This window comes from Geotrypetes seraphini, chromosome 9 (assembly GCF_902459505.1).
Source record: "Geotrypetes seraphini chromosome 9, aGeoSer1.1, whole genome shotgun sequence".
Lineage (NCBI taxonomy): Eukaryota > Metazoa > Chordata > Amphibia > Gymnophiona > Dermophiidae > Geotrypetes > Geotrypetes seraphini.
In genome coordinates, this window is record NC_047092.1 from 89,144,635 (window position 1) to 89,169,456 (window position 24,822).

Sequence of the window (24,822 nt, forward strand, 5' to 3'; positions counted from 1 at the left end):
GTTCTTCATTGAAGCATCATCGCTCTCATTCCTATGCTTTCAGATATATAAGATCTTTGTATCATTCCTCTTCATCATCCTCATTGGGTTGGTACCAACATCGAGGAAGTTCTCACCAAACCCATTTGTCACCTGAGGCTTATGACTCTGATCTTTCTCGTGGCCACTCTGATTCTGAATGTGAGTATCAGCTCCTGAATCCTATGGACATTAATCTTCAAGATCACTCAACCAACATCCCATGTCTGGGTGAAGAACTCTTTGGCGACCAGATAAAGGAGGCAACTCAAAAGCTTACTCAGCATGAGCAGAACTGGAACTCTTTAAACAGATCTAAAACTAAGGTCTCCTTTTACAAAGGTGTGCTAGCGTTTTTAGCGCACGCTACAATGCCGCACATGCTAACCCGGCGCTACACAGAAAATACTAACACCAGCTGTATGGAATCATTAGCGTGTAGTGTGTGGTAATGTAGCACGCGCTAAAACCACTAGCGCACCTTCGTAAAAGGAGCCCTAAGAGTCAACAGTCTAAGCCTACTGCAAAATCTACTTCTTATTCTTACAAGAGGACATATCCAGCATCCTCTTCTACTAAATCTCCACCACAGAAGAGGCAAAAACAACACTGAATTAAGACCATGCCGTCTTTTCATACTGACTTGGCTGCTCACCGCCTGCCGGAGTTCCGCCAGCTCCAGGAGACTCTCAGATTTGTTTCTTTATGCTCCAGGCCACGTATGATGCTTTCCAATTATCCTCTAGGGTTATGGCCTTTGTGGTGGCTATGAGTCGCTTGGCCTGGCTACGCATCGTGGACATAGACCCCAACTTGCAGGATCATCTGGCCAATCTTCCTTGTTTGGGCAACGAGCTGTTTGATGACTCCATCGAGGCGGCTACCAAACGCCTTTGCTTCCCTGGTGCAGCCTAAGGCGAAGGTTCATCCTGCTAAGCCAAACAAGCTACCTCCTCGGCGCTATCCCCAGAAGTCTACGCCAACATTTTCCCATCCGCCGCCTAGACATCATCAGCAACAGAGGGGTCCCCAAAAACCTCAGACCCCTGCTGTGACTAAACCGGCACCATCTTTTTGACAATCCCCTTACGTCCAGCAGCCTTCTTTCCTGCCCATAGGAGGTCATCTTAGTCTTTTTTGTTATCAGTGGGAGCTGATTACCTCGGACCTCTGGGTTCTCACCATCATCCGGGAGGAGTACTCACTTCAATTCCTGCGAGTATCACCAGACCTGCCTCCAAAAGAGTGTCTTTCCAACAGGTCACAACTTCCACTTCTTCTTCAGGAGGCTCAGGCTCTCCTTCGCCTCCGGGCAGTCGAGGAGGTTACTTTGTGCTAGCGGGACACAGGGTTTTACTCTCATTACTTTCTAGTCCCCAAGAAGACGGGGGACTTGCGTCCTATTCTGGATCTAAGAGCACTCAATAATTTTCTTATCAAAGAAAAGTTTTACATGCTCTCTCTTCTCACGTTGTACCCCCTGATGGATGAGGGGGATTGGTTATGCTCCCTGGATCTCAAAGAGGCTTACACTCACATCCCGATTCATCCAGCCTCTCGCATATTTCTGAGATTTCGGGTGGGAAATCTCCACCTACAGTACCGAGTTCTCCTTTTTGGACTCGCATCATCCCTGAGGGTCTTCACGAAGTGCCTCGTTGTGGTGGCAGCAGCCCTGCGGACGCAGGGTCTCCAGGTGTTCCCATACCTCGACAACTGGCTCATCAAATCGTCTCGACAGGAGGTTATTGCAGCGACCCAACGTTACGTTCCTTCAATGTCTGGGTTTCGAGGTCAACTTCCCCAAGTCCAAGTTGTGTCCTTCTCAATCTCTCCAGTTCATCGGAGCGGTACTGGACACGATTTGACTCCATTTGTTCCTGCCTCGACCTAGTCAGGATGCCCTCATGCACCTTTGCCAGAGGGTGTCTCTTCTGTCGACAGGTACTGCTGGGACACATGGCCTCCACCGTTCATGGGACTCCTTTTCCCAGACTTCACCTCCAAATTCCTCAGTGGACCCTGGCATCGCAGTGGCGGCAGGATTGAGATCCAGTCTCCCAACACATTGCAGTGACTCCTTTGTCGAGACAGTTTCTCCGCTGGTGGATGCTCCTTCCAATCTTTCCAGAGGTTTTCTGTTTCACGCGCCCCCTCCGTAGAAGGTCCTCAAAACAGACTCTTCTGCGTACGCATGGGGGGGGGGGGCTCACCTCGACGGTCTGTGTACCCAAGGCCATTGGTCCAGCACAGATCGTCGCTGTCACATCACTCTGGTGGAGCTTCGAGCCATTTTCAACGCTCTGAAAGCCTTTCGTCATTTGCTTCGCGATTACGTGGTCCTGGTTTGGACGGACAACCAGGTGGCCATGATTTATATCAACAAACAGGGAGGAACAGGATCCCTGTCTTTGTGCCAGGAAGCCCTGAAGATTTTGACTTGGGCAATATGCCACAATATCTTTCTCAGAGCGGTCTACATTCAGGGCCAACAGAACTGTCTGGCAGACAAATTGAGCCGCCTTCTGCAACCTCATGAATGGAAACTCTATTCCTCGACTCTGCGTCAGGTGTTTGCTCGGTGGGGGACTCCGCAGGTAGATCTGTTTGCGTCCCCCCTCAACCACAAGTTGCCTCATTTCTGCTCCAGGATTTACTCTCCTTATCGACTGGAGGCAGATGCTTTCCTTCTGGATTGGACGAACCTGTTTCTATATGTATTCCCTCCATTCCCTCTGATTCTGAAGACTCTTGTCATGCTCAAATTAGCCCACGCCACCATGATTCTGATAGCTCCTTGGTGGCCCAAACAACCGTGGTTCTCCCTTCTATTTCAACTCGGTGCCAGGGAGCCTCTGCTTCTACCTGTTTTTCCTTCTTTGCTTACTCAGAGTCAAGGTTCTCTGCTTCATCCCAACCTGCAGTCTCTACCACTTAACAGGTTGGTTCCTCTTGACATGATTGCTTCGTTCCAGTTTTCACACAGTCTGTACAGGATGTTCTTGAGGCTTCTCGGAAATGGTCCACTAGGCAGTGTTACAATCAAAAGTGGACTAGATTTTCTTCTTGGTGTGCTACGCATCGCAAGGAGCCGCAATCTGCCTCCTTGTCTTCAGTGCTGGATTATCTGCTGCACTTGTCTAGAGCTGGTCTCAAATCAGCATCTATTCAAGTCCACCTCGGTGCCATCGCTGCTTGTTCCGCCACTTATTTCTGCCCAATGGGATGATCAGTGACACTCAGAAAAGCACACAGACAATATCAAAGCATAAACAATAACCCTTTATTATACATATATATATATATATATATATATAAGAATAAAATAGCATCACCTGGACCCCATACACTGACCACCTTCACAATTGGGAATCCTTGCAATTGATAGGTGGGGGACCAAAGGACTGTCCCTTTTGACATCGTGGCTTCTCCCTTTAGACGTCATGGATTCTAAGGTTAGAGGCAAGTCCCGTCTTTTATATTGGGTGAAAAGCTGGGAACACTGCTTGCCTCTTAGTAAGACAGCTGGTACTGGTCCTTTGTTATTTGTTTTTGACAACTCCTAGGTCAAAAAGGTCAAGATAACAAATACTTGTCACTGTCCCTTTGATGCTGTTTGGGCAACTCCTAGGTCAAAAAGGTCAAGATAGCAGATACTTGTCACTGTCCCTTTCTTTTTGATGTAGTTTCCCATCTGTCTTTACTGATGATCATCTGGTTTTACTGTCCTTTGAAGATCAATGAGGTCAGGATGTCAGATAAGCAAGCAGGTGTTGCAGTTTGCTGTCTCTTTGATGCTATCCAGGCGACACGTTGGCAAAGGAAGCCAGGAGGTGTCCTTTTGGTGTTGTCAAGGTAACCCTCAGGTCACGGAGGTCAGATAAGCAGACTTGAGGAGATATGTCACGTATTATGTTGATTACCCCCTGGGTATAACACTGCTTTTCATCAGTCGATTGATGGCAAACTTCTCTCTGTTCATCCTGTGGTTTCACGGTTCATGAAGGGCCTTTTCAATGTCTATCCTCCACTCAAACCTCCTCCCGTGGTTTGGGATCTCAATGTGGTCCTTGCTCAGTTAATGAAACCTCCATTTGAGCCGATTGATAGGGCTCATTTGAAGTATCTCACTTGGAAAGTAATGTTCTTATTGCCCTCACGTTTGCTCACAGGGTCAGTGAGTTGCAAGCTTTGGTTGTGGATCCACCTTTCACCATTTTCCATCATGATAAGGTGGTCCTCCGTACACATCCTAAATTCTTGCCTAAAGTGGTTTTGGATTTCCACCTTAATCAATCCATTGTTCTTCCAGTGTTTTTTTCCTAAGCCTCATTCTTAACCTGGAGAAGTGTGCTTCATACTCTGGACTGTAAGCATGTGTTGGCTTTCTACTTGCAACGTACTCAAGCTCATCGGACTGCTCCTCAACTTTTCATATCTTTTGATCCAAATAAGTTGGGGTGTCCTGTTTCAAAGCGAACAATCTCCAACTGGTTGGCTGCTTGTATCTCTTTCTGCTATGCTCAGGCTGGTCTCCCTCTGCAGGGTCGAGTCACGGGGCATAAGGTCAGAGCGATGGCGGCTTCTGTAGCTTTCCTCAGATCAACTCCTATTGAGGAACTCTGCAAGGCTGCCACTTGGTCCTTGGTTCATACATTCACCTTTCCAAACGTGATGGCCATTTTGGCCAGTCCGTTTTGCAAAACCTGTTCTCCTAAATTGCCAAATCTCCCACCGTCCCATTCTGATTAGCTTGGAGGTCACCCACATGTAGAGAATATGCTGCCTGCTTGTCCTGGGATAAAGCACAGTTACTTACCGTAACAGGTGTTATCCAGGGACAGCAGGCATATATTCTCTCAACCCACCCACCTACCCTGGTTGGCTTCTTTGCTAGCTATCTGAACTGAGGTCATGCTGAGGAGACGCGTGCCCTGACTCGGGCGGAAATGCACTCACATGTGCAGTGCAGCACTCGCAAACTTTGAAGATCTTCAAGCAAGTTTGCTTGCGAGACTGTCCGCTATGGGGCTCCGTGGATGACGTCACCCACATGTAGAGAATATTTGCCTGTTGTCCCTGGATAACACCTTTTACGGTAAGTAACTGTGCTTTCAGTGCTGGCACCATATCTGGTGATGGGCATTTCCAGTCTAGTTTGGACTGGCCAAGACATAGCCAGCTAGGCCAATATTTAGTAGCTAGCCGGCTAATTCTCAACAGCCAAAGATATACCATCCTTTTAAGTGGCTCTATTTCATTGACAATTTTAGCTAGTAAGCTGCTGAATATTGGTGGGGCCTGACTATGTCACGCTTCATATCCAGTCACCAGTCAATCTGCTGAGCTAGATATTCTGCAGAAGATATTCAGCAGAAGATAGCCACCTATCTCCTGATGAATATTGCTGGATAGCCATCCCGGGAACCTTTTCTAGCTGGCTAAATATTGCTGAATATTGAGCCCATAGACTATACCAAAATATGAATATGATTACTTCTAGATTCTTCATTAGAGAGTACACACTGAATTACTGGAAATGTTCCCTTGAATTCCCCTATAAAGAATAAAGAAAAAAGTTGTTGATAGACTGCAATGGTCACAAAATTCACTAAACAAAAGTTCAGAAACATCTCTTAAGCCATTAATATCTTTTTTTATTATTATTTTATTTATAATTTTACATTGAAATATCAAGTATAAACTTGTACAGAAAGCAAAATTTAAGCCAGGAACTTATTACAAAAACAAAGCAACATTTAACAAAGAATTAAAACAATATGCTTAAATTTCAACTCAAGTCCTCCATTTTCAGATCCAAAATGTGACAAAAAGTGAGATTTTAATAGGTAGAAACATAGAAACATAGAAAAAAGCAGCAGAAAAGGGCTATAGCCCACCAAGTCTGCCCATTCCAAGTATCCCCTCCCCTGAATTTACTCCCTTAAAGATCCCACGTGAGTATCCCATTTTCTCTTAACAAAATTAATTTAATTGAACTCAGTGATGTACCATTATTTTCTCCTTTTATCTAGGGCTTAGCTCTTATCCTTTTCCAGTCATGATAACGATAGGAATGTTGTCAGCTGGAAAGGTTCAAAGAAAACATATTTTTGTTAAGAATAATACACAATATATTTGCATGGATAATGCAAGTAAAATGTCACCCCTAAAACTAACACTCCAGATTTCAAAAGTAAAAATTCTCTATGACGCCTCTGGCTAAGTCTGGATAAATTTGTATTCTCATACCTAGAAATTGCTTCTGTTTGATTTTAAAGAAAAGTCTCAATAACCAGTTTTAACTGGTGCCAAAGCCACTGTTAATAGTAAAGTTGCAGGTATCGCCTTTTCCTTGTCAGATAACTCCAATAAAGTGGAGACATTCAAAGGGTTTGCTAGCCCTTAACGACCAGATTTCCATCTGGCCCGATTCACTAAGGCCTGTAGCGATCGTCCCATGCAAATTAGTAAAACCCCATACAAAATAGCCACGCGATTGATTCACTAACAATTGCTTGGCTATTTTGAGTTGGGTTTTACTATTGCCAAACCCGACTGCTGCAGACATGTTGGTAACTGAATTACCGTTAACAAAAGAGATAAAAGGGAAGATAATTCAATAAATAAGTGGAATGATTAAGCAGTCAATTCTGACAATATTAATAACTGAATCAAAGCCATGATAACATCTAGCAAATCAAATCTAGAGCAATAAATACTAAAAAATGGCTTCATAAAAATATATTAAGTCGCAGTCCCTATTGAGTGTTTAAAGAAAACAGTGGTGAACATATCATAGATTATACAGGCTTCAGTCTTTGGAACCTCTTATGATGTATACCATTACAAGTTTCTGTCTTATATATTGTTTTAATCATCTATGTCCACCACCCCCTACCAAAAATATATTAATCTACTTAATTTTATTCCCTAAAATTATAGTTATCACTGATTTTAATTAACTTATTACTATTATGAGTTTTTTAAACAATGAATAAATAGATAAATAAAATGATCAACACATTTATTAAAAAACTTAAACTATTAATTCATTTTAATGTGCTAAGTTCATATTGTGTTGAAATTCAATAAATTTATAATGTTGGAGAGCTTTCTAAAGTGCTTGTGCCTGGAAAACCTTAAGGTATGAAAAACTCAATTGATTGACTATATAGTATAAAAAAATGTGAGTATAAATGCATATAATGAGCTAAAGTGCATGTGCCTAAACATACATATGCCTAAAATATCTTAATATAAATAAATCATGTGCAAAAAAGCTAATATTTGAAAGAAAGGAAGGCAACACTTAGCTTATTGTAAGGTGGAACCTGCTACCATCAACGTTGATATAATAAGGAGCTCCCGACGCCTTTTCTTTTTAAGAGCGTTTCAACCCTGAGTCAGGTCTTCTTTGGGGGAAATTTTAAACAAGAGCTGCCTGTCTAGAGAAAATGAAGCTGAGCTAAACTAGCAAATGTGACAGAAACTTAAACAAGCATTATTAACGCAAAATGAACATTGAATGGCAAATTAGACTGGCCTGACGCTCAAACAAATTTTTATAGAGAACGTTCTCCTCCTCCTGATTGGCTCATGTGCCACAGGTCCCTCCCAACAGGGAGGAGCCCGAGGTGCCTCAGCCAATCAGTGCCTTAGGCTTCTCCCAGGGCGGGGCCTAAGGCCCACATTCGCAGGGAGCAGGTTCCTCCTGCTCTGGAAGACGTCGCTGGAGGCCTAAGGAGTAGGAGGGACTGACCATCCCTCCTGCTTCCAACTGTTAGGTACGGGGGGGTGTCGGGCCAGGCCCGACCAGGGGTGGGGCAGTGTGCCGGTCGGGGGGGGTGTCGGGCAGGGACAGATTGTGTCGGGCCGGTGCCTGATCTCTTCCTGAGTATGACGAAGTACCTTCCCCCCCCCCCCCCCCAAAAGTAGGAAAAACGGTTGATTTGAATATAAAAACAGGGAGGGGGGAGAAGTTAATATTCATGTGCCGTGCCTCACTCCCTCACTTCCTCCACTGCCAGGTTCTGCACTCATTCCCCCTCACTCACTGCCAGGTTCTGCACTCATTCCCCCTCACTCACTGCCAGGCTCTGCACCCAGCCCCCCATCCCTCCCTGCCCTGCACCCAGGCCCCCTCACTCCCTGCCCTGCCAGGATCTCCACCCTGTCCTCCTTCCCTGCCCTGCCAGGCTCTGCACCCAGCCCCCTCCCTGTCCTGCTAGGCTCCGCACTCAGCCCCCCTCTCTGAATTTTACCCTGCTCCCCTCTCTCCCAATGTCTTGCAGGCCTCCACTGGGCCTGAACAGGAGGAATCCCTCTTGTCTCCTGTCCTGGCCGACTGTCAATTTTTTTTTACCTCCCTCCCACCTCCCCCTGTGTACCTTTTTGAATCCCTGGTGGTTCAGTGATGTACCATGCAGGAGCAAGCTTTCTGCGCTCCTGCCCCACGCTGAGCCCCTCCCTGAATGGCTGCCTTGAGTTCTTGCGGCCCAGTGTACCTGGCATGAGCAAACTTTTGCACTCCTGCCTGGCGCTCAGCTGCTCACAGAATGACTGCCTCGAGTTCTCGCAGGACTCATGAGAACTCATGGCAGCCATTCAGCGAGCGGTTCAGCACTGGGCTGCGAGAACTTGAGGCGGCCATTCAGGGAGGGTATCAGCATGGGGCAGGAGTGTGGAAAGCTTGCTCCTTCCAGGTACACTGCTGGACCACCAGGGACTCAAAAAGGTACACGGGGAGAGGCAGGAGGGAAGTAAAAAAAAAAAAAATGGCAGAGTCGGCCAGGACAGGAAACGGGAGGGATCCCGCCTGTCTTTGCTCACCCTACCAGGCCATACGGCAAGTTCGGCGGAGGCCTGCAACAAGTCAGGGAGGGTGGAGGTTGGGCAAAGACCCAAATATAAGATGAGACCCCCCCCCAATTTTGGGCCCCAAAATCTCATCTTATATTCGAGTATGTATGGTATTTTTGCATTCCTCCAACAGCTATCGGGCTTCACTGATAACAAATTTAATTTAAAAAAAAAAAAAAATCAAAATGAGAGAAGCTGATCATAGCCAATCAATACAAGGAATGTTATTCTATATCACTCTTCAAACCTCAGGGGGACATGATCTGCTATTTGTAAATCCATTATTGCTCTCTATATAACAAGATTTAAGAAATAGCTCATAAATTTAGGCCTTCCATGTCTTTGCCTAGATTTGTAAGCCTGATTTATTAGCCTAGCACTGAAAATCTATTCTAAACTCTTAACTTCTTTTCCCTACCTTAAATCCAGTCCTGTTTCCACCCACATTTTATGCTCCTAAATTTAAGAGTTCAATGAAATTTTGATTAAAGATGTATGCACTCAACCCTAGTAAATTTTCAAAGGGGCCAATTTGCGAGAATATCTTTCAACATATTAGAAACGCTCACAGGTATACACATGAAGCAGCAAAGAAGTTTATTGTTATGCTTCTTGCAAGAAGGGTGTCCAACAAAGGCAGGCACACCCTTCCCTTTTTCAGCATCAGTTTATATTCTTTCTGAACATAATTTTTCTGTCCATCAAATCCTTTCCACTTGTTTCATTGGGAAAGACAAAAGTGGCTCACAACCTATCCCCTCAACAGAAGTACCCCACGTTTAGCACTCCTGTTTACAGTTTTCCTTACATTTTATAAGACTTGTGTCAGTATGCCCCCCACTTTCAACAGCCCTGATGCCCAGATGCTCAACTCCCGTATCTTTGTTCTGCAGACCCTCACTGCCTCCTTCTGTCCACTACCTCCTCACTTCTGTCCATGATCAGCAACTTGCTGACTCATAGTTCAACTGCCAGTGTTATCCATGGTTCCCCCTTTTCACGTTACAGTTTAATGTTGCAGTGTCAGTGAGAGAAGAACCATCAGCTCAGTTGTGATGATGTGACGTGTGCATACTGTATGTAATCGTAATCCACCTTGAACCGCAAGGTAAAGGTGGAATAGAAATCACTAATGTAATGTATTGCAAGACTTTGCTTGTTTAGAACAGTCACTACCCTCTTGCAGTGTCAGAGAGAGAAGAACCATCGGCTCAGTTGTGATGATGTGACGTGTATATACTGTATGTACTCGTATTGCAAAACTTTGCTTATTTAGAACAGTCACTACACTCTTGAAGCATCAGAGAGAGAACCATCGGCTCAGTTGTGATGTGTGTGTACTGTATGTTCTTGTATTGCAAGACATTGCTTGTATATCAAGTTAAAATTTAATAAAATGTTTTGCTTGTCTTGCAAAACACTTGCAAACCAAGTTACTTGCAAGCCAAGGTGTTACTGTATATATCCATATAATGCCTGTAACCATATACAAGTCCCTGTTCCTGACATTACCCTTTGTGCACACATTAATGTATCAATGAATTTGTGTGTGTGTGTGCTATGTTATCTATTCCCTAAATTATGTGTTAATACCTTTCTCTCACTGTCTCTATACAGTATGTATATTATTACATCCTACAATAATTAGAACATAAGCTCATAAGAAGCGCCAACTCCGGATCAGACCTTTGGTCTATCAAGTCCGGCGATCTGCACACGTGGAGGCCCAGCCAGGTATACACCTGACGTAATTATTAGTCACCCATATCCCTCTATGCCTCTCATAAGGAGATGTGCATCTAGTTTGCTTTTAAATCTTAGGACAGTCGCTTCCGCTATAACCTCCTCTGGGAGAGCATTCCAGGTGTCAACCACTCTTTGTGTGAAGTAGAACTTCCTGATATTTGTCTTGGACTTGTCCCCCTTTAGCTTCATTCCATGTCTTCTTGTTCGTGTCAAATTGGACATTGTAAATAATTTTTTTTCCTGCTCTATGTTGTCGATTCCTTTCAGTAGTTTGAAAGTCTCGATCATATCCACTCGCAGTCTCCTTTTCTCAAGGGAGAACAATCCCAGTCTCTTGAGTCGTTCCTCATATTCCAGTTTCTCCATACCTTTTACTAGCTTCATTGCTCGTCTCTGCACTCTCTCCAACCGTTTTATATTCTTCTTTAGGTTGGGAGACCAATGTTGGACACAGTATTCCAAGTGTGGTCTGACCATCGCTCTATAAAGCGGCATTATAACCCTCTCCGATCTATTCGTGATTCCCTTCTTTATCATGCCTAACATTCTGTTTGCTTTCTTTGCTGCCGCCGCGCATTGTGCTGACAGTTTCAGCATCCTATCTATCAGTACGCCCAGGTCCTTTTCTTGTTCACTCTTACCCAGAGTTGCTCCTGACATTCTATGCTCGTGTTCCTTGTTCTTTCTGCTTAAATGCATTACTTTGCACTTTTCCACATTAAACTTCATCTGCCATTTCTCTGCCCATTTCTCTAACTTCACAAGTCGCTCTGGAGTTCCTCACTATCCTTCTGCGATCTGATTGCCCGGCATAGCTTTGTGTTATCTGCAAACTTGATGATCTCACTGGATGTTCCTTCCTCTAGGTCATTGATGGAAAAATTAAATAAGATTGGCCCAAGTACCGAGCCCTGGGGCACACCGCTAGTCACTTTCTCCCAGTCTGAGAAATTCCCATTTATGCCCACTCTCTGCTTTCTGTTCTCCAGCCATTTACCTATCCATCATTGTATATCCCCCTCTATTCCATACTTTGTAGCTTCCTGAGAAGTCTTTCATGTGGAACCTTGTCGAATGCTTTCTGGAAGTCCAAGTATATTATGTCCACCAGTTCTCCACTATCAATTTGTTTATTCACGGTCTCAAAAAATTGAAGTAAATTTGTCAAACATGATTTCCCTTTCCTGAAACCATGTTGACTAGCTCTCATCAGGTTGTGTGTATCCAAGTGCCAGACTATGCTATCGTTAATCAGTGCTTCAAACATCTTTCCAGGGAGAGACATAAGACTCACAGGTCTGTAGTTGCCAGGTTCTCCTCTTGATCCTTTTTTGAAAATTGGCATGACATTCGCTATCTTTCAGTCGTCCGGTATCTGTCCAGTTCTAATTGACAGGTTGGCAAGTTTTTGCAGTAGTTCTCTGATTTCAACCTTCAGTTCTTTTAAGACTCTCGGGTGAATTCCATCCGGTCCAGGGGATTTGTCACTTAAGTTTGTCGATCTGGTAGTATATCTGGTCCAAGTCCACTTTTACTGTGGTGAGGCTGTCTTCTGTTACTCCTTTGAACACTTCCACTGCTTCTGGCATTGTTGCGGTGTCCTCCTTCGTAAAGACAGACACAAAGAAGGAATTTAGTCTGTCTGCAATTTGTTTTTCTTACTTAATGTACCCTTTTCTTCCCTGGTTGTCCAGCAGTCCCAACGCCTCTTTTGCAGGTTTTTTCCCTTTTACGTATCTAAAGAAGGGCTTAAAGTTTTTGGCCTCTTGCGCTGTTTTCTCCTCATAGTCCTTTTTGGCATCCCTCACCGCCTTGTGACATTTCTTTTGATCATCTTTATGTTTGTTCCAAGCTTCAGTTGTTTTCATGCGTTTCCTTCTTTTTTTGTATGGCTTCCTTCACCTGTCTAGTAAGCCATGCCGGTTCTCCTTTGCCTTTAGTTTTCCTTTCTTTGGAAATCTGCGGAATGTAGAGATTTTGTGCTTCCGTGATAGCATTTTTCAGTACCTTTTTAACTTTGTCCACCTTATTTTTGAGCCGTCGTTTCACCATGGCTCTCATGCTATCATATTAACCCTTTTTAAAGTTTAAGGTTTTGGCACATTTTCCTTTCCCGATATCAAGTTTAAAGTTGATCATGTTGTGATCGCTCATCTCCAGTGGGACCGTGACTTCTACTTCTTTTGTCGGTCCCGTAAGGCCATTTAGGACCAATTCCAAGGTGGCGTTTTTTCTTGTCGGCTCTCTTACCATTTGTTCCAGGAAGCAATCCCCTAGCACCTCCAGGAACTTGGCCTCCTTGCCACAGTTGGAGGTACCCAGGTTCCAGTCTATCCCCGGGAAATTGAAGTCTCCCATGATTACTACATTGCCTGTCTTACATTCTTGTTTAATTTCCTCTAACGTTTCTGAGTCTGTTTCCTCCGTCTGTCCTGGGGGTCGATATAACACCATGCAACTGTTTGATAAATAATATATGACTATATACACTCTTATATTATAAAGTTATTTCTTGTTATATTTCTCACAAAAGGGCTCCTTGTGCTAAGGTGTGCTAATGGATTTCATGCATGTAATCATTAATGTGTGCTAAATGCTAAGATGCCCCTAGCATGGGACTCCACTCTACTAACGGCAACAGATCAAGTACGCAGCCTAGGAGTAACTTTAGATGGACACTTATCCCTATCTGCCCACATATCCCAAGTAATCTCCACCTCCTTCTACTACCTCCGCCAACTGAAAAGGATCAAACCCTACATCTCCACACCTGACCTCGCCCAACTCCTCTACGCATATGTCCTCTCCAGAATGGATTACTGTAACTCCCTATTTAATGGACTAACCAAAAATAATCTCAAACGCCTCCAACGTGTCCAAAATGCAGCTATCCGCCTCCTACACAACCTCAACTACCATGATCCCGTCTCCCCAGCACTCCGCGCTGAACACTGGCTCCCAATTAGCCAGCGCTGTGCTTTCAAGGCCCTAGCAGTAGCCCACAAGAGAATTTATGCCACCACCCCCTCCTACATAAAATCTAAGCTTCCCATCTACACCCCCACTCGCTCCCTCCGCTCAAAATCGGAAATACGCCTATGCATTCCCCCTGGAAGGTCCCTCCTCTCAGAAACTGCCCGCAAACGATCCTACAGCCACTTCATCCCACATCTCTGGAATAAACTCCCCCCCCAACTCAGGCAACAGAACTCTTTATTGACTTTCCGTAAAATGGTAAAGACCCTCCTCTTCAACTAAAGATCTCCCTCAGTCTACACCCCCCCTTAAACCCCACCTCACTCTTCTCTCCCCTATTTAACTTCTCCTAAATTTCAGTATAGTCCTCTCTTAGTCTGTACTCTGATAAATTGTCTGTACTCTGAAAAATTGTTTGTACCCTGATAAATACTGCACAATTTTGTATGTCCAAGCACCTAAACCTATTGTACATCTTATTTGCCTAATTACTTCTACTGTGTATGTTTACTTGTAGACCGTTCTGAGCTACTGGGAGAACGGGATATAAATCTAAATAAATAAATAAATAAATAAATAAATAGCATTTAGTGCATGCTAAATCCATTAGCGCACCTTAATAAAAGGAGCCCAAGGAACATACATCCTTTGAATATTGGACCTTCTGTTTTTAAGTACTAAACTCAGTTGCTGTTACACTTATATTTACATTAAAAGGTACTTCTCTGTTTTGTTTTCTCATTAGATTCTAGATGACAGCGCAATGCAGGAGTTGATGCCAGTCGTAGCTGGGGCTGTGTTCACTCTGACTGTCCAACTGAGTCAGTCTGTTCGCACAAATCAAAAGCAGTCACTAACATTTCCCATGCTTGGACAGTCTCAATATAACCTGATGTTGGATGGATCTTTCAGAGCCTCTTCTGGTACTGAGGTCATTCCGGTTGGATTTTCTTGCATAGGAGATTCCTCCCTTCATATAATTCTGCAAAAACTGCTGGACTTCATTCTGAAAACCGGTACAGTGCCTCATTTTAGAGCAACATTATTTCTTAATTGGATGCAGAATGTCCATATGCTAGTTTCTTAGCTGTTTCTTCATAGTTTAGTTCATAGTTTTATTAAAATTAGATTAAACACTAATCATAAAATTTGAAGCGTTGTACATTAAAATATAAAATGGGGTACACTTCTCTCTCCGTATTCACAGTTTCAGCGTTCACGTTTTTTAGCTTGCTGGCTCATCCCCCCCAATTACATCAGCTTGCATAGAGAAATCGCTGATTCCCAGCACTTTCTTTACCGTGTTTTGCCTCTCCTTCAGGAACAGGCCAGTCTCCCATAATGTTATTTGCAGTTTCACCATATTCACAATGGTTTTTAATAGAAAACTGTGAATAACATATGAAAAAGTTATTCCCAGTTTTTCTGTATTTGTGGGTCTGTTAATCCCTTATACAGCGAATCCGGAGGGAGAAGTGTACTTACATCCAATAGCAATCAAGATGTAAACAGACTAAACAAACTTGGCATGAAGGGGGGGGGGGGTAAAAACACACAAGGATAAAAGGGAAGAACTACAATTAGTAAAGAAAAGAGAACAAAAAAGGGTAAAAACAAAGGGAGAAGTGGGGGGGGGGATCAGTTAAAGGAATAAAATAGTGAAAAAGGATAAATCAATTGTAGGCATCTTTAAAAAGAAAGCATTTTAAACTACTCTTGAATTTATCAGTGTTTTGTTCTGCTCTGATATATGCTGGGAGGGAATTCCAGGTTGATGGGGCTGTGACAGAAAAGATGGAGGAACGACGGGTGCTGATAATTTTTAGTGAAGGAACATAGAGAGTGTGTTGAGAAGCAGATCTTAAAGCTCTGTGAGGATCATATGGGATTAGGAGTCTATCTATGAATGCAGGCTCGTTAGACTTTTGAGTTTTAAAAGTTAAGAGAGCAATTTTATATGTTATCCGATGTGGGATGGGCAACCAGTGTGCTTTCTTTAGTAACTGGGTGACATGATAGATTATCTTGATCAGTTCTCTCTCCTATATGAAACTTAATCCGGTTTTAGACCATTATTCAGTACTGAGACAGTAATTGCGGCTATTTTAGACAATCTGCGCCTACTGTTTAGTAAGGGCCTTAATGCCCTGGTTATGCAATTCAATATGAGTTCTGCCTTTGATCTAGTAGACCACGAGAAACTGCTGCAATGCCTAGACGCTATTGGTATCAGGGATGAGGTGCTGAACTGGTTCCGTGGCTTCCTTATATCCCACACTTATCAGGTACGTTTTAATTATGAGCTTTCAAACACCTGGAGCAACCCATCCGGTGTGCCACAAGGGTCTCCACTTTCTCCATTGCTCTTCAACGTCTATATGTCCTCACTGGGCACGCAGCTAACCCAGCTGAGAATAAAACTATTTAGTTATGCAGATGACTTTACGATTATCATCCCATTCGCTAATTCATAGAAACATAGAAAATGGTGGTAGAAAAGGGCTATAGCCCACCAAGTCTGCCCATTCCAAGTATCCGCCCCCCTGAATTCACTCCCTTAAAGATCCCACGTGAGCATCCCATTTTCTCTTAAAATCCGTCACGCTGCTTGCCTCAATCACCTGCAGTGGGAGTCTGTTCCACTGATCCACCACTCTTTCGGTGAAGAAGTACTTTCTGGAGTCTCCATGAAACTTCCCTCCCATGAGACAGAAGATATCATCTTCCGACTCGATGCGACCCGTGATGTACTTAAATGTTTCAATCATGTCTCCCCTCTCTCTTCGTTCCTCAAGTGAGTACAGCCGCAACTTTTTTAGTCTTTCTTCATACGTGAGATCCTTGAGCCCCAAGACCATCCTGGTGGCCATTCGCTGAACCGACTTGATCCTCAGCATGTCCTTACGGTAGTGTGGTCTCCAGAATTGAACACAGTACTCCAAGTGAGGCCTCACCATGGATCTGTAAAACGGCATAATGACTTCAGGTCTCCTGCTGACAAAACCTCTACGGATACAACCCATCATTTGTCTTGCCCTGGAGGAAGCCTTCTCCACTTGATTGGCAGCCTTCATGTCCTCACTAATGATCACCCCTAGATCACGTTCTGCCGTGGTCCTAACCAAGGTCTCACCATTTAGTGCATAAGTTCTGCGCGGGTTTCTCTTACCCAGGTGCATTACCTTGCATTTTTTAGCATTGAAGCCTAGCTGCCAAGTCGTTGACCATCGTTCCAGCAGCAGTAGGTCCTGTGTCATATTATCAGGTAACAAGCTTTTGCCTACTATGTTGCAAATTTTGGCGTCGTCAGCGAACAGTGATACCTTTCCTCTAAGTCCTTGCGTCATATCTCTTATGAATAAGTTGAATAGAATCGGGCCCAAGACTGAGCCCTGCGGCACTCCACTGAGCACGTCCGACGCTTCTGACAGGGTACCGTTCACCACCACCCTCTGTAGTCTACCGCTCAGCCAGTCCCCAACCCATGTAGTTAGAGTGTCTCCTAATCCTATCGATTTCAGCTTGTTCAATAACCTTCGGTGTGGGATGCTATCAAATGCTTTACTGAAGTCCAAATATACCACGTCCAGTGACTCTCCGGCATCCAGTTGTCTAGTAACCCAGTCAAAAAAGCTAATAAGATTGGATTGGCAGGATCTACCCTGTGTGAACCCGTGTTGATGGGGATCACATAGGTTTTCCTCATCTAGGATTGTGTCAAGATTCCGTTTGATCAGTGTTTCCATGAGCTTACACACTATAGATGTGAGACTCACTGGTCTGTAGTTTGCTGTCTCTGTCCTGCAGCCCTTTTTGTGGAGTGGGATTACGTTGGCGGTTTTCCAGTCCAAAGGGACTCTTCCTGTTCGTAGGGAAAGATTGAAAAGCACAGATAATGGTTCCGCCAGGACTTCACTTAACTCCCTGAGCACCCTGGGGTGTAGGTTGTCCGGTCCCATGGCTTTGTTTACTTTGAGTCTTGATAGTTCGTTGTAGACGCTACTGGGCGTAAATTCGAAATCTTGAAACGGGTCTTTCTGGTTATCTCCTGTCTGAAGCTGTGGACCATCTCCCGGTGCTTCACATGTGAAGACTGAGCAGAAATATTTGTTTAGTAGTTCTGCCTTGGCAGAATCTGATTCTGCAAAGTTACAGTCCGATTGCTTCAGGCATTCAATCCCATCTTTGTTTCTGAAACTATTCCCAAAGCTTCAGAAGCCATAAACATGATGAAGCACTGGATGACAAACTTTAGGCTCAAACTTAATTCAGAAAAAACAACTTTCTTCGTTGCTTCGCCACATCCGCTTGACACCAAATCACCACTATGTATCAATAAACTTAGTTACCCTATCCAGCCCACCATTAAGATACTAGGTGTAACTTTGGATCAATGCCTAACCATGAAAGACCAGGTAGACTCCTTAATCAGAAAGGGATTCTTTACTCTCTGGAAACTCAGATCCATTAAAGCTTACTTTGATACATTGGCATTCAGAACCCTAGTCCAATCCCTCGTACTAAGTCTACTTGACTACTGTAACATCGCTTGTTTAGCAATTTCCCAAAAGAATATGCAATGTTTACAATTGATGCAAAATGCAGCAGTCAGACTGATCTTTGGGCTGAGGAAGTTTGACCACATGACACCCTACTACCGGCAGCTACATTGGCTTCCAATGGCGGCACGCATAAAGTTTAAATTTGCCTGCTTCTGCTTTAAAGCACTACACGGACTTTCCCCTAAATACACAACTGACCTTTTCTTCTTCTCAGCCAACAGACACAAGAGAAGCTCACATTCCAATTTTGTTTCCCCCCCAGTTCGAGGTTGTAAACTGAAAAAACACCATGAACACCTTCTCTCACACCAAGCAGCATCATGGGGTAAAGACCTAGAACAATTGCTTTCGCCCACTACTTATGAGGAATTTAGGAAACGTCTAAAAACACACTTGTTCTAAAGCATCTAGACAACTGATCCTCTCTTCTCTCTCCCCTCTATAGCGATTAACTTGTCCTTTTGATCACTCTCTCCTCAACAATGAATTTCCTGTCCTATTAATTCTCTTTCTTCCTCCCCTCTTAAAGTCAATTCAATTTGTTACCTTTGCTTAATCTTCTGTAAACCGCATAGAACGTAACGGTATTGCAGTATATAAGCTGTTATTATTATTATTATGATCATATCTTTTTGAATTTGTGATAATTTTAATGGCCAAGTTTTGAATCAGTTGAAGATGTCTAATGTCTTTTTGACATAACCCTCTATATACAGTAATGAATTGCAATAATCGATTTTTGAAATGACAAGGGAATGAATCAGAATATTGAGAGAATGAGAATCTAAGAGAGGAACTAAGGACCTTATCATTCTGAGTTTGTAAAAGTAGTTTTTATCAAGAGCGCTGGTTTGGGGACGTAGGTTAGTTTGTTGTCAATGATGACACCTAAAATTTTAATTGAGGAAGTAGATTTGATTGGGATATTTGTAATGGACAATAATGCTACAAGTCGTAAGCCATCTTTCCATGGGAAAAGAACACAGGTTGTTTTCTTAATGCTAAGCAAAAGCATATTAGAGTTTAACCAATCTTGGATTTTGTCTAATTTAGAGTTAATGGAAACAATGTCATTTAGATTGGAGGGATGATGCTACGAAGAATTTGGATATCATTGACATAGGCGAAAACTGAAAAGCCAGTTGACTGATAGAGGGTTAATAATGGCACGAGATAGATGTTAAAGAACAATGGAGATAATATGGAACCTTGAAGAATGCCAAAATTGTTTTGAAAGGACGTAGAGACTGAGTTGTTGAAATGTACTGTAGAAGTTCTGCCAGAGAAGTAGGATCTGAACATAAAATTTATTTCTTTTTGTGTTGCAATAGATTTTATTCTACAATATTTTTAGTGTGGGGGGGTTGTTTTATTTTTTAAATCAAAAGTATATATATCTTTTGAGTCAGTCTGTTTGGACTGATCAAAAGCAGTCACTAACATTCCCCATGCTTGGACAGTCCCAATATAACCTAATGTTGGATGGATCTCAGAGCTTCTTCTGGTACTGAGACCATTCCGGTGGGATTTTCTTGCATAGGAGATTCCTCCCTTCATATCATTCTGCAAAAATTTCTGGACTTCATTCTGAAAACCGGTACAGTGTCTTATTTTAGAGCAGCATTATTTCTTAAGAGGATGCAGAATGTCCACATGCTAGTTTCTCTGGAGACAAGCAGGGGATATGCAGGCACACTTGTTTCCTCTGACTGAGCCTGTGCGTCGGTACACTCCCTTAGCTAAGTAAGTTTTTGAGTTTATTGCTCATGTACAGGTCCCTACACCTACAGCCCCTTCCCTCCACTTGTTAGTTTTTTCTTCTGCCGCTCCTGAAAGGTCGCAGCTCTCCCTTCTCTCTTCACAAAATAATTCTTCGTTTAATAAGATTTAGTTTTAACTTTTCCCTTAGATAAAATTAATTAGTTCATTAAGAAAATAAAGAGGGTTTGAAATTTAAACTGAGTAACTGTACAGCGACTACTCAAATCTCTTAAAAAAAAATAAAAAACATTACATCATCAGTCTTCGAAAACAGAGAGGACTTCACAGCTAATAAATAAAAAATCCTGTAGCGTTAAATGTTAATCCAGAGTGCCGGTTTCTTACATGTAGGCGCTAGGACTGGGAGGTGTTTTTCGGTCGCAATGGAGAGCCGCAATGGATGGCGGTTCCCACTCAGGGGCACTTCAGATGTACCGTCGAAGACTTCCACTTGCTCCCTCCACCCCCCCGGGCTCTGTTTCGGTAACGCAAGGGGAGGGAAGCCAACAGCCACCGATGCCATCTGGAAAAACAAAAAACAGTAGAATCAACAGGCAATAAGATTTTAACCTCATCAGGATGGAACGAGACCACCATTACCTCTGGCACCAGTGTCTTTGACACGGAGCTCTAGCCAACAGACAACATCGACTCTTTGCACTGGAACTCCTAAGCAAGCACCATGGAAGCCCAAAGTGCCATTTGCTCCCTCCCCCCAGGGCCCTTACTCGGTACCGCAAGGGCAGTAAAGCCACTTATCGCCAAAGCCGTCAAGAGACCAAGAACACAGCAGACTTGGCAAGCCAACAGAGGACAAGATTTCAGTGCTTGCTTTCAACCAGCACTAATCTCCCTTAAAAAAAAAAAAAAAAAACAGCCCTCACACAACAGTGTTTTTTTCTACTGCAGCCTACAGAAACAGTGTCAGTAGTTTTGAAGGTAGGTGAAAGGACCTGTACAGAGTTTGTTTTTTCCTTTCTCTGACAAACCGCGATAGGTGGCAGTTCTCTTTCAGTGCTTCAAGCCAACAGTTCCACGAAGATCCATAGCCACAGACTTTGCAGCTTGCTCCCTCCCCCCAGGGCCCTGTCTAAGTACCGCAAGGGGAGGGAAGCCAACTGCCGCCAATGCTGCCTAAGAAAAAAAAAATTGCAGACTAGGCAGGCCAAAACTAAAAAGAGATCCCAACGCTGAAACGCTGTTCAACTCCTTCATTAGTGGCATCAGCTCTCTATCCGAAGAAGATATTGTCTGGAGGTGATTTTTCTTTCAAAACAACTTATCTTCTACCATCTTCCCACACCCAGTTTTGGTGAGAATGGCGGTAAGCTTGAGGACGGCCAGGTCTCCACTTTCGGAACTGCTGCTCTCACCCTACTTCTACTGTTTATCTTTTTTATAGCGATTAAAGGCAGCTAACATATACTATATGGTCCCTGCTTAGAGAAAATAATCAAACAAAACTAAAAGAAGATTGAGGCACCTTAGGAGAACCTAAATTAAAAATAAATAAATAAAATAAAATTTTACTTTAGCTTTTTTCCATATACCCTGCTTCCTCCTGCCATTTTTCTGGACATTTTTTGAATCTGCTCCAGATCCTCCAAATATATTTTTCCAGTATGTTTTTTCTGTTTACCAAATGGGGCCTGCTTTTATTATGTTAATCAGTGCAAATACTAAGGGCTGTAAATCACCCAAGTCACTGTCTCATGCAAAGAATGAGGAGTTCTTTTAGTTTTTCTCTGCTCAGGTACTATCTTAGTTTCACAACCAAATTCCAGTGGAGCCTGACCAACAATTTCTAATGCATTTTGAATTAATATTTGCAGGATATAGAAGATAAACAGAGCTCTTCCAAGGTCAGACCTTCTTTTCTGCACCCCCTTAGCACAAGTATCTTCTGCAGATCAAGATGAACTCTCACTTTTGATAACTTACTACTAAGAGCTTCTCTAAAGTACTACCCCAAGCTTCTCTAAAGCTATTCTACTCTCTTTTTCACTATCTGCTGCTGTAGTGTTTCTCTCAGCATCCTCATGTAGTAGGTTACTAGGCTGTGCTGCTCCTTGTGACTGCCCCAGCTACATTTCACCAATTGTGTAAGCCACTTTGAGTGAGCTTGTACACAAAAAAAAAAAAGCAAAACCCCACAAAGAACACAGCGTTTTACAAGGTCTACTATTTTTCTTTTCCCTTGCCCCACTGTGACCTTCACACTCTGGGTCTGATAACTTGCCTTCTAATATTGGTGCTTAACTATCTTTTGCACCTTTTCCTACTTCAGTCATATCTCCTCAGTGCTATCAAAGCTTTCCATACATCAGGAGACAGACATTATCTCTCCGTCTTCTAGTTTCCTATGCATATTAGCCTTTATTCATTCCTGGAAGCCTGTCACGCTTTCCCCATTTGTTTAGACCTGGTCTTAGTATTTTCCAATCGGATGGAGCATCCTCTGTACACCATTTTCTTTCTCACATTTACACCATTCATTCTCATATCTCGGACTTCTGTGTGAGCAGTCAACACACTCACAAACAGGCCTATGTTTCTTCACCTCAGGTGTCTACTGCAATCAGCTTCTTTGTTGTGTTCATCTTGAACACCTCCGTTCATCTTTTTAGCTTTAGCTTGTTACTTTGTTCAGACAAGCTCTCTTATTTATTTTTCATCAGTTCCAATTCATCCACCCTCATACGGTTGGATCAGCATAGTCTTCTGCGGAAAGCTGGGAATAGTATCACTTTTTTTTCTACATCCATTACATGTGAGCAAGACATTTTCAGTAGTTCATAGACTTTCCATTCCCTTGATGACATGGGTCAAATAGTCACCTAGTCCTCAATCCCTACCTTCACATTTCACTATGGTTGCAAATGCTCCTTAATGTACTACCAATCTTCAAATACCTCCAAGAAGGAGTCTACATATTGTATGACACTGAGCTGATACCATCTCAGTCTCCGATAAAAAATGCATGCCTTATGAAACCTGAAACATACATTCATCTATGGTACTGTTAAGAGATGTCCCATCCTTAAAAAAAAAAAAATTCAACCTTCGGACAACTCTGCTACATTCTGTTCATCTGTTCCTAATACGGCTACCACAGATTTACTTAGGACTGCTAGGATAGCATCCTTACAGCAGCCTCAGGGATTCTTTAGGGCACCAGTCATCCAAACTGGCTTGCGGATGATTGGCTTGTCACAAATAATTTGATACCAAAGTCAATATTAAATATATATTTCTACGATTTCTGAATTGTTTACTTCTGTTCAGACACCCCAGTAATAATAATAATACCACAAATAGTTCTTAGTGGTTTACAGAGGAAGAGACTGTATACAGACAGTGATATTACAATAAACTTTCAAAATTACGTTAACATGGTAAGATTAATCAATTTTTCCTGGAAGTGGTTTAGAAGTACATCATGGTAGGATGGAGTCAGAGATAAGTCTTATTTGACTTCCTATGAAGTCTTCCAGAAATAAGACAGGTTCTTCGATGCATGTGTGCTGCCACATTTTTTCTAATTTTCCTGGTTTAGCAGAATCAGTGCACTGTACCTTCATCTCCAAACTACTAGGTTATAGCTCTGTGCTTGCGCCTAGTTACTTTGCAACCAACTCTGCCCACAACATACAATAGATGAAGAGAGCTCATCAGAATGAGACAGGTTCCTCGGTCTGCATATCTGGACAATCACAGTTCCAAATCAGCAGGTCGGGTAGAAGGATGTTATCTATTTCAGAACAGTCATTTTTTCCTGCACCCTAAGTAACAACCACTACTCCTTCAAATAATACATAGTGACAACTGGTGCATTTCAGCCAACTGAAGTGGCACATGTAAATCACAGTAACGGCAGCCATTGCCATTCCACAACATTCGACTACTCAACTACTCTTCACAACATTAGTTTGTACCTCGTCTACGACCACTATCCATTGTCACTAACAATTCACATTCAGGTCACAGTTTCAGCGTGTCACCTGAATTTGATTTTATAGATCTTAATGCAGGGCCGGTTTGACCCAGTAGGTTCTACTTTGCTTTCTTTCCTTACTTAGGAAATACAATTTTTCTTTCAATTATTGCCTCCAGTTGGACATATTAGTTATCTTCAAGCACTAGTCACTTATTATCCTTCTTTTAAAACAATATAAAAGAAATACAAAATAAAAATAAACAATTTTCCCTAATCCAGTACAACTTCGAACTCATCCTAACTTCCTTCCTAAAGTTGTCACGGATGTTCATCTAAACCAAACTATATCTTATCATCGTTTTTGCCTCACAGCAACTGATCAATTACGCTAGGCACATTAACTTTTCATTTCCTATACTCCAGCTACCTGAGGAAGACTGGCATCAAAACTACTCTTTCCTCTTGGATACCATATTACATCCATTTTTGTTACATAAGAGCAAACCTACAACCGCCTGGTTCAATGGGAGCTCATAAGGGATGAACTACACCTTCTTCATTGGAGAATTTGAAATCTATTCCCATTCAAGATATTGGCGAGCCACAGCTTGCTCCTTGGTGCTTACTTTTTACAAAACACTACTGCCGGAGTCAGAGCCTAGTACACGAGGCTCGTTTTTGGTCACTCAAGTCTTATGTAACCTATTAAATAAAATACAATTTCCACCTCCCTAATCTTTCCTTAAGCTTGGGATTCACCAACAAGTGTGCCTGCATATCCCATGTCTCCAGAGAAAGCAAAGTTGCTTACCTGTAACAGGTGTTCTCTGTACTCAGCAGGGGAATGCAACCACACTTGCCCACCCTCCATCCCCTCATTACATTCCTTTCATTGCTGGGACAAAACTGACAAGTGGAGGGGAGGGGCTTTAAGTGTATAGACATAAGAACATAAGCAGT

The 24,822-nt window shown here is 42.9% G+C and overlaps 1 protein-coding gene across 5 annotated transcripts in view; it reads left to right on the top strand.

Moving 5' to 3' along the window:
- NUP205 (nucleoporin 205) overlaps window positions 1-24,822 on the top strand; it is a 1,504,202-nt gene that overhangs the window by 966,346 nt on the left and 513,034 nt on the right. For all 5 annotated transcript variants that reach the window (XR_004540594.1, XM_033957880.1, XM_033957883.1 and 2 more), the window contains exon 29: window positions 14,348-14,618. Coding sequence is in view for 4 of the 5 variants with exons in the window: in XM_033957880.1 (XP_033813771.1) it covers window positions 14,348-14,618 (271 nt within the window). In the remaining variant the exon portion in view is untranslated. The remainder of the gene's footprint in view (window positions 1-14,347; window positions 14,619-24,822) is intronic.